General features: G+C 37.6%; 1 protein-coding gene and 1 non-coding gene across 3 annotated transcripts; both read left to right on the plus strand.

The window, feature by feature from the left end:
* The first annotated feature begins 3,501 nt into the window (after window positions 1-3,501).
* On the plus strand, window positions 3,502-4,640 carry LOC148038374 (dihydroorotate dehydrogenase). 2 transcript variants are annotated; one of them, XM_087675415.1, is made up of 4 exons: window positions 3,502-3,707; window positions 3,789-3,860; window positions 3,992-4,121; window positions 4,172-4,640. In XM_087675415.1, the coding sequence occupies exons 1-4, from the start codon at window positions 3,582-3,584 to the stop codon at window positions 4,189-4,191; spliced, it is 348 nt and encodes a 115-aa protein (XP_087531541.1). In that variant the 5' UTR covers window positions 3,502-3,581; the 3' UTR covers window positions 4,192-4,640. The 2 variants fall into 2 exon arrangements, with proteins under 2 accessions (XP_087531541.1, XP_087531540.1); XM_087675414.1 differs by having other exon boundaries at window positions 3,507-3,707; window positions 3,992-4,638.
* Window positions 4,641-5,977: 1,337 nt separating this feature from the next.
* On the plus strand, window positions 5,978-6,049 carry TRNAT-CGU (transfer RNA threonine (anticodon CGU)). The gene has a single exon. It is a non-coding gene; the product is annotated as a tRNA-Thr (tRNA).
* The last annotated feature ends 4,449 nt before the right edge of the window (window positions 6,050-10,498 follow it).

Raw genomic sequence — 10,498 nt, forward strand, 5'->3', positions numbered from 1 at the left:
GTTCCATTTTTGCATCATGAGTTAATCAAATAATCAAGTCTCTTCACCTTCTCTTCCAGCTTTCATGGCGTCCTCTCCTTCTTTATCTCTCTTCTTGTCTTTCTCTCTCATTCTACAATACTTCTCTCTCTTCTTGTCTTTCTCTCTCTTTCTATAGCATTTCTCTCTCCTCTCTTCTCCCTCTCTAGTTCTCTTCATTATAGAAATCATCTTACAGGATGATCTACTCCACCTTGAGAGGTGCGAGGGAATAAAGAGGTTGGCTGAGCACCTTTTAGGACAACGAACCACATTGATAGTGCATCCATGATGTAAGATGGCTCTCTAGGTGCAATCTAACTTAGTGGGGCTTTAAATGAGTAAATCCCTATTCATCTAAGAATGAGAGTGTGATCACACATGGGATAACCTTCTGGGGTTAAAAGGCCCCATCCTAGGTGGGACAACTTTGCCACTCTTGTAGAAAGTGATGTACTATATATAGTTTAGATAAATGCAATGTCTTTTGATTGATTGTTATATGCTTAATAAGTGCAAGGGGCCTTGTGTAGTAGATAGTAAAAGGAAGTTATTTTCATATGTAATATGTTGTGGTATCATAAACTGTTTAGAAAATTAAGATACCAAGTTGTGAGTGGCTACCCAATTGTGGTTGGGGATCAAAGCACCTTCATACATGAGCTCATGTCAACACAAATGGGGTTGGCAAAATGTTCGTGTCATCCATCTATAAGATGTACAATGCACATATCTAAAAATTTACATGTCAACACAAATGGGGTTGGCAAAATGTTCGTGTAATCCATCTATAAGATGTACAATGCACATATCTAAAAAAGTACATCTTCATGTAGGCTTTGAATAGATTTCAAGCATTTCCATTTGTTTTTGAGTGAAAGTGTGGGTCTAAGTTAACCAAAAGGAATAGACATATCTCATAAGTTGACATCATCTCAATTTGTTAACAATTGAATACATTTTCTAATTCTAACACACATTCAAATTGAGACCCAATTGCACATAACTATACTTGCTTTATTGAAATACATTTGTATAACCATCATAAGGTAGCAGTTTAGATCCCTTATTCCCTTCTTACCACCATTCCTTTAGCCAATTTGACATTTTCAAAACCATTTTTGTGCCATGAATTATCTATACCACACTATAATCTATACCACAAATTTGTGCCATTGGGGATGTGGCACAAATTATTTCACATCTAAAATACGACACTATAATCTATACCAATACACAACTTATACATGCCATAAACTTTCTCTACTTGGCTACAAAACATGTTGTGATGCTCATCTTGTGGATGCGTTAAGAGGATTAGTCCAAGTTAAATGAGGAGGCATTCGAGTTGTTGTCATCTGAAAGCTCACTCACACATGGTATACATTTTTTAGCCTACATTCTAGTTTAATAATTCCAACTCTAGCCTCATTTAATTGTGCTTTGTGTTGAGCAAGTTTCACTTCTTGCCCTGTAAGTTGTTGGCACATTGTGTTAATTTCTTCTCTAATTTGTTGTTGCATTGTAACACCTATTTGTGCAAAATGTCGTATACTATTACTTTGCTCTTGTGTTATCACAAGGAGCATAAATCTATTAAAATTCTCCCTTGTAAGCCTACATTGTTTCTTTGCTTGGGGTCCATCAAGCAAAATCCTTGTAGTTTTTGAATGTGTGGTCCAATCCACATGCCTTTTCGAGACCCTTTTCATGAAGCACATTTGGACCTAGCCATGCATGTATCCAAGAGATCTTTATGCCTCTAACATTCTCTACCTTGCCACCAACTAGGGTACGTGCCCCAAGTCAATCTAGATTTTCTACTAATTGGGGTTGGTAGACCTAGCCCACACATGTGACTAGTATATGTGCATTAGGCAAATCTAGGTTTCCTACTACCTAGCGGTCATAGACCTAGCCCACACACATGACTTGGGTATGTGTAACAAGCAAAGCTAGTTTTTCTACTACCTGCTGATCATAAACCTAGTCCATATTCTGCTAAGTGAATCTAGGTTTCTACTACTTGGAGGCCATAGACCTAGCCTACATACGTGGCTAGGGTATGTGACTAGTTGAATCAACCGTTTCTAGACCCGATGGATGTAGACTTAGCCCACATATGCAATTAGGGTAAGTGCAACATGGGAATTAAGGTTATGTAAGCTTGGCGGTCATAGTCCTAGTTGCATATATGACTAGGGTACATGTGTTAATCTATCTATTTTTTTAATGCATTAGATTTTCATTTTGCTATGTTAATCTAAATCTAATTTAGTATTACCTATTTATTATTATTTTTCTTGATAGTCCCATTCTACACCTATGATGATGAAGCATGGTGAAGACATAACAACTCTAAAGCCTAGTTGAAACCTCTAATAAAATGAAGAAAAGAATGGATTTCAAGGAACCTACTACAAATGGTCCTTGAAGGCCTTGGAATCTTGGAAGAAGGTAAGCCAAGAGTGTCTCCATACACTTGGAGGCAAAGGCTAACCAACCAGTGGAAGGCAACATCCTCATTGAGACCTAATGTATTGCTATGGTGCATTGTAGCCAACAAACTTGCCACTAGAGATTGACTCTCTAAATTCAAAGATAAATCACTTATGTGTGTGCTTTGCAGAAGGATAGAGGAGAATGTTAAGCACTTTGTTCTGGGATCACAAGGAGTCTCACATGATGTGGAAGAGCATTTGGAGAGGAATGGATAAACTTAATCTGCACAATATTATCAATTGGAAGCACATGTTGTTGGGAGAAAATGTCAATTTTAATGAGATATATGAGAAGATTTGGAACATCATACATGGTTGATAATTTGACCCTCCATCTTATTTGGAAGGTCAAAAAGGACAATGCTTTTGGAAGGGTGCGTTATGGCTCGAGACTTTTAGCTACGAGATGCCCTACCGTTTTTTTGGTGAAGCCCATGTTTTGTTGAAAAAAGTTTCTAGAAAAGAAAAGTTCTATGAGCCCATAGCCAAGCTAATGAAATCCCTTAGCTGGATAGGTCTTATGAGCCGGGTCACACTCGATTAGAGTGGAGGGAGGGAGACCGCACTCCCCCAACTAGAAACAATGGTTATGAAGGCAACCCAACCATAGCACTCCAAGTGTTGTAGCCTCAAAAACTTCTAAACCAAAATGAAGAGAGACTTGTTGTGCTACATGAGTTCAAGGCAAGTAGTGTTATGATAATTTGCTATAATCCCTGCAAGGACCCTCTTAAAAAGGGTTATGCTAACACTTGTCTAGTAGCACTATTGCAAGGACCCTCTTAAAAAGGGTTATGCTAACACTACTTTAGTAGCACTAGTTTAGTAGCACTATTGCATCTCATTGGTCAACTTGAATCACATCATTCAAAGCTCCTTGCCAAAGGTCGACTTTTTCCCCTAACCGGTTTAGCATGGGTGCAAGATCAAAGGCTAGGCTTTTCCTCAATACCCCCACTAGCACTTTATGCCAAAAAACTCTAAAGCCTAGTATATACGCAGTAAATGTGAGTATAGAAAATAGATGTTCCTCTTGCGCAGCGTTATTTGACAAGGGGTGCAATGAGCGACCTGCTGTACAGGGCCAGTCCGGCAGAAGAGCTGGAGGTCTTTCAAGCGACTGGCTTTCTCCATGGCAGCGAATTCGACAAAACCTCCGGTTTTATTCACCTGAGCAAGCCTTCACAGGTACACAGGTATACAGGCAGAGAGAGAGAGAGAGAGAGAGAGAGAGGTAGAGAGATCTCATAGGGGCTTCTCTTTGTGCAGGTTCCTTTCGTTCTCCATAACTTCTTCCCCGGTCGATGTGACCTCTACCTTCTGGCAATCGACCCTTCCAAGGTGCCATATCTGTCTCTCTCTTTTGTTTTCGTTCCTCCCTTCTGGTTGTCTTGCGGTCACTTTGATCCAGGCATGAGTTCTCACGGCATGCAAAGAAGAAAGGCTCACAAGGAGACAGTAATGTCAAACAGCTAGGCGAGGGTCTCAAGTATGAGAAAGTGCAAGGGATCGAGGACGATTTTCCTCACTTCTATGGCCGGTCAGGCATATCCATTGAAGCCATGGTGAAAGCGTATAAACTGGAGCTTGATCAGGAGGGGAAACATGTCATGCCCTTCTGAGCAAGCGCGCAGGAAGCATTATTTCCCTACAACATGTCATGCCCTTCTGAGCAAGCGCGCAGGAAGCATTGTTTCCCTACAACTGCGTTGTAACGTGAATCCCCCTCAGAAGGTTAGGGTTTCGGGGGAGATTCCCTGTGCTTTCTTTGGTGAGTCAAGGTTGGTGCCTTTCACCTGTCTTTCTGATTCCTGTCAAGACTTTTAGGGTATTCTCTGAGGTGCATTTGCTGCACAAACAGAGCACCAAATAAATCCTTCTTGTCTTTGCCCTCAACAGACATTGTCGTGCTTCATTCTGTACTCCAAGCCTCGTGTCCACGGAAAATCCAGGTCTATTGTAACATAAGTTGCAAGCTTTTCAAATGAGAACCTTCAAATCTTAGAGAATAAGGTTAAGTTTAAAACCCTCTTGTATAATTAATTGCAAGATTCCCAAATTTTCGAAAACCTTCAAATTTCAAAGAATAAGGTTAAGAACCTCCTTGAACTTCTGAATTCCAGAGTTTTGAGTTTTAAACATGGCAAATAAATGGATATTGATTTAATAAATTTTCCAAAATTTTGAGCTACAGGTTTTTAACCAGTTTGCACCATAAGTGTCATTTCTGAACACTATATAAGCCTATTTGGTATGGTTGATCTAGTTTTGCAAAGCATGGATTGACCTCCTTCAAAATTTATCAGGAATCATTAATCATGTCTTTTTACAACAAGGTGCAAAATGATCTTAAAGTATAGGCAATCTGACTGCATGGTTAGATATTGTCATAAGGATTTTAGTTATCATTTTGTCTTAAGGGTGCACTTGAAGGACATTGTGAGTAAGTATTTAGTAATGTGCTACCCTAGAGAGAGCAACATTTGATTATGAGAGCAAAATCTTGTAATGTTCATTGTAGTATTGTTTCTTATAATCTTGTAATATTCATTGTAGTATTGCTTCTTATAGTTCATTTCATGCGAGCATTTGTCATATTAAGACAATAGTTGGTTAGTAAACGTTTTCAAGATATGCAAATAATGTCAATTTCTAATGATTTGTGGTGCAATCCTTGAAAAATAAGTCAATCTTTGATTTTTGAAGTATGGTGTGATTGGGAAAGTCTTGGTCCAAAGGAACTTCATGGATGTTATTTGTGGTGCAATCCTTCAAGGATAAGTCAATCTTTGATATTTGAAGTATGGTGTGTTTGGGAAAGTGTTGGTCCAAAGGAACTTTGTGGATGTTTAATGATGCAAGTTTAAGTGATTAATGCAGTGAGAGTTGACAAGGACCTCTTGTTAATTGATGTGCACAAGTGTCAACTTGTTGCTAAACACTTTTTTGGCATTAGCACAACATGAACATGTATGCACACTCAATTTTAATTAATACCTCTCAGTAAATGCTTTTAAGAGTAGGAATGATCCATATTTATTATCGAGTCACAATATCAGGGGTGGGTTATATTGACATAACACGATGGACCACTTACCACTTCTATTTTGTTATCTCAGTGTTTTAAAATGTGTAAATAGGTATATTACTCAAAGAGCATGTTCATCGTCCACTTAAGTAGGGATATTTCCTAAGTGAGAAATCCTTAGTTGTATTAATTATTAAGGAACTTAGAAGTAACCCTAAACATAGAAGATTTCTTTCCTAGCCCTTTTAGTGCCATCAAAACCTCTTCTTTGCACATTGATACCATCGGAATGCCAAGTTTCTGGGAGAAAAAAGTCATATGTAGAAATACATATGTTATGAATTATTGTTTTGGATTGAAAATTTTTCTTATTTGTTTGTGTTTCAAAATATTAAAAAAATATTTAAAACTTGCATTACTTGTCGACTGCGCTTCCATAGCACAGTGGTAGTGCGTTCGCTTCGTAAGCGAAAGGTCGCGAGTTCGATCCTCGCTGGGAGCTCCGCGTAGATTGACCTCAGTTGAACTTGTCCACTTGCCTTAGCCTTCTGTTTGGGTTGATTTTGCAACAGCGGAGTTTTATCACTGTTGGTACGCACCAACCGTAAGATGGAGAAGATGCATTCACTATTGTAGACGCTTAAACGGGTGAACGTTTTAATAACTACCTTCGGAGTACAAGGTGAAGGATAAACGGCTTTTAGCTAGAGTTTTTATCGCTTTAGCCAATCCCTCTTTCACATTTTGCCGAGCATACTTGATATACCTAGAATCCTGTTCCTTCTTTGCATACCACATCCTCCCATTTCACCTCAAACCTAATCTTTTCAAAGACAAAATTTACCTTAACCTTCGTTTACCAAAACTGCAAAACTCCTTTCTCAATCCTCTCCTTGAAAAGCCAATGTGATATCCGGACTTTCTAATCTAGCAAAGTTTTGACCCATATGACCTTGTCATAAAAGCCAACTTTATTCAACCATTCATTTTTTCTAGTAAAGGCTTGATAATGAAGCACTACAAAGATGCAACCAACAAGTTGTCATATCAATCATTACAATAATGCCTTCACCTTCGTAAGGTTCTGACTGCAATGGGGCAATGTTTGATGTAGAATAAATTTCAATATTTGAAATGTTAATGCAACATTATTGCATCTGTTAACCTACCTCTTTGGGGCTTGTTCCATGTGCTACAAGTTCTTTAACAAATTCTATCCAATTGGTAAAAAGATTTTGATTTCCCATGAAGAGAAAATGTGGTTGTAGTCATTGAAAACTCTTTCTCGATTAAGAAACCTACCATCTTTATGTTGGGTCCATCATTGGTATGAAGGTGGGGAGAATGGGTGTACCATGACGTGCTGTGGTGGGGGGTACCATGCCATGGTTTTTCGGTGCGTTGGGGGTGTGTATGTGTGCAATCCCATGGTGGGGTGGGGTGGAGTGGGGTGATGGAAACCATGTCGTGCTTGATGAAGTATACCATGCTATGAGGGTGGGTTGACAGATACAATGCTGTGCTTAGTGAGGTATACCACTTTGCAAGGGTGGGTTAAAGGATACCATCCTACTAGTTGGGGTGAGGGGTACCATGTTGCAGTTTGGGAGGGGGACCCCGGGGGGGGGATTTGTGAGGTTGTGTGTGATTTTATTGGGTTATTGGGGTGAGGTGGGATGGAGTGGGGCTTTTCTAGAGTTCTAGGGGTGGGGTGGAGTGGGGTTTAGAGGTGGGTTGGGGATGGAGTGGGGTTTTCTAACCACTTGTGTGTGTGTGTGTGTTTGGGGCGGGGGGTGGGTGGGTTTCTTTTTCTCTTGGGCTTCCCAAATTATCATAGATACAATGCTATAACTTACTAGCAATGTGACTTTTTTAATGCTTCATCTACTAACACCATCTACTTCTCATGATGTTTTCTTAAAATAATGGGCATGTAATACCCACATATTGCAAACCCTTGCAACTCTTATGCAACGTACAACAACACATGCCTATGAGTACATAGTCTACATTAAAACAAGAAAAAGCATGTGCAAGGAAACCCCTTCATTCCTATTTACACAATGTATAAATAGCTAAGTTCCTATCTAAATCTCTAGCTACTTGGTTCACAATTTTTCAACTAGTCATTTAGTTTCTCTGCATAGGAACTAGTCACAGACTCCTCCAAGGTAATGTGGTAATATGGTATAAGAGGATAGGCACTAGGAACTACCATTGACACTTGTAATACAAGTTTTTAAACATCAGTTTTCACCCATATGGAGCTTGATTGATTTTGCAAGAACTAAGTTTTCCCATTTCCCCAAATGCAGTGTATTTTATTGGAATTACATGATATGTATTATGCTTGATAGTGTAATACACAAATTACTCATTTTTGTCTATTAATCTCTCCTACACTCTATTGTAATTGAGTTCTCTTTAAGTTTGTATAAATGTGGAACATTTATTAAAAAGATTTTTTGATGTTGCAAATATTTATTTGTGGTATGCTATAATCAATTTTGCTTTTGCCACCCCCCCCCCCCCCCCCCCCCCCCCACACACACACACACACAAACAAGACTTGAACTATAGAGGATGAGTAACTCAGTTGACAATTTTAATGTCGTCATGTGCTGGTATTGAGCACCCTTTCTACTCTCCTCTATCAATTGCTAGATCTTTTAGCTTTAGAACAAGCCCTTTACTCTTTGGTGAACTATTTGGCCCTCTTGGCTTTACTCCATATAAATCCTCTAGGATGTTATGGATTGATTAAAGGAGGGTCTTCATGCTACTTTGTGAGAACTATGAGGTAAGGCTTCACTCAAATGACTAACAAATACCTAGCTTATGTTATTAGAACTGACTTCTTAAATTCAAGACGATGGTACTAAACTCTAAAGTTAGGACTCTACATAAAATACATTGACTCTTGGCTATGCTAAATTGACCTTTATGTTGGTATAAGATACTTAACATTGACAAGAATTATCACGTAATTATGAGATGAGAATGATGTTTTAATAACCCCTTGGCATGACTAGGTCTTATTAAAGAAAAGCTAATTATTAGCCAATTAGCTCGTGGGTATAACATACATTCACTTATACTCAAGGTATTGTGACCTCTAGTTCTTGAATGGGTTATAAAACTCACTTGTACATGAAGGGCTAATGATCCTTGTAAAGGCTCAAAAGTAGAACCTCAAAAGCTTATATTATCAAGCATTCTTAGTGCCTAAAAATCTTAAGTTGGTGTTTTTCATCAATCAAGATGATAGTATGCTTACTTCATACAAAGTGTTGACTTGAATGGTAACATGAATATCTTTGTACATTATGGTTAATGATGTCCAAGTATTTGCTATGAAACATTAGACTTGGACAAGTCATGAGATAAAGGCCTCATGACAATATTGTTAACTATTTAGGTGCCAGTCACCATAATGGTTTTGAGGTGCTTTCAAGATAAAAAAGTTTTTCTTAACCCTAATGTTTTGCATAGACTTCATTATTCTCTTCTTATGTAAGTTACTAAAGCTAGCTTAGTGCTTGTTTTCCTTTCTTAACAATTTAATACTTCCATGTATTCATATCTACTAGGTTAAGTGTTAAATCTCACTGCTAAACTAAGTATAATAGATTGAAGGCATATGCCCTTTATTTTTATAAACACTAGGCATGTGAATGTATAAGCTGTGTATCAATGATAACTTGAATAATCCAAAGAGAACTCAAAAAATTATCATGCTTAAAATATCTTTCATTACTCATTTGGTGACATAGTGCATCAAGGATCCATGACAAAATTGATATTTGTCCTTAGGGTTTACTACTTCTAGTGTCTTTGTAGGTGCAATTGGAATAACAACTAGGTCTCGCATTAACACCTACAGTATGCATTAGGTGGCAATGTTCTTATCTTCATCTTTTGTTTAAATGCACGTAACACTTGGACCCTTCAATCACTCATGCATGGAAAGACTACTCCTTTTTGTCTATTTATCACTCCTACACTTTTTTGTAACTGAGTTCTCTTTAAGTTTATAAACATGGAACATTTATTAAAAAGTTTTTTTATGTTGCAAATATTTATTTGTGGTATGCTATAATTAATTTTGCTTTTGGAAACACATACACATTCATGTTTTAATTACGCATACTTATATTGGTCAAACACCTTAGTACTTTAAATATCTAAGCCCATGTTTAGTCGAACCCTTTCCCCCTTTTTTGGCTCTACTCGCCACACATGTTGATTTCTGCCTCTATGTTCCAATCGATGAGGCCTCTCTGATGACTCTATTCCCATCTCATTAATTATCTCTGGTAATTCTTGCTCAATCTACTCTATGGTTTTGAATGTCTTAAGGCCTATAAATTGATGACTAATGATGGAAAATAACCAACATCACACTTTCATTAGCTCTATAAAGAAATTTTTGGTTTTCTTGTGAGACACCCACATCCTTGATATGGTGATGCTACCATCTACATCAAACTCTCAAGTTGGACTATTCTAAATTTGCAAATACTTGACATTCTTTGCAATATTCCCTTGATTTTATGGTAGTATATTTGTATGTATAAGTGTGATATAGAGTTGTACCCATGACACAAGGGTAAGCCTTTGGAAATTTTCAGGAAATGTTTCATAGTTTACTACACAGTTGATTCTATGAATTTATTATATGAATAATTATGTTGGGCTATTGGTTTACCCTTGACATGCTCAATTCAAGTCTTGCATGATTTAATTATTTTTTATTATACTATAATGTAGAGAGTAATTGCTATCTTTGATCTTGTATTATTCCATAATTAGTAGTGTTTTCTTGCATTTTTATAAATCTTCATGAATCCCCAATACATGGGATATGCTATTATTTGAACTAGAAAACATTAGTAGCCTTTGGTTGTTTAAGAATGCATCACCAATTTATTTATGAATAGCTTAAGTTGCT

Source organism: Lygodium microphyllum, chromosome 3 (assembly GCF_053477565.2).
Source record: "Lygodium microphyllum isolate KBCC chromosome 3, Lygodium_microphyllum_v1.1.10, whole genome shotgun sequence".
NCBI classification, from domain to species: Eukaryota; Viridiplantae; Streptophyta; class Polypodiopsida; order Schizaeales; family Lygodiaceae; genus Lygodium; species Lygodium microphyllum.

What these genes read in the sequence shown, in the direction of transcription:
- LOC148038374 (XM_087675415.1), top strand. Translation starts at nt 3,582, where the DNA reads ATGAGCGACCTGCTGTACAGGGCCAGTCCGGCAGAAGAGCTGGAGGTC. An exon ending in ACCTGAGCAAGCCTTCACAG is followed by an intron (nt 3,708 to 3,788) that starts GTACACAGGTAT and finishes CTCTTTGTGCAG; the next exon opens with GTTCCTTTCGTTCTCCATAA. An exon ending in GGAGCTTGATCAGGAGGGGA is followed by an intron (nt 4,122 to 4,171) that starts AACATGTCATGC and finishes TTATTTCCCTAC; the next exon opens with AACATGTCATGCCCTTCTGA.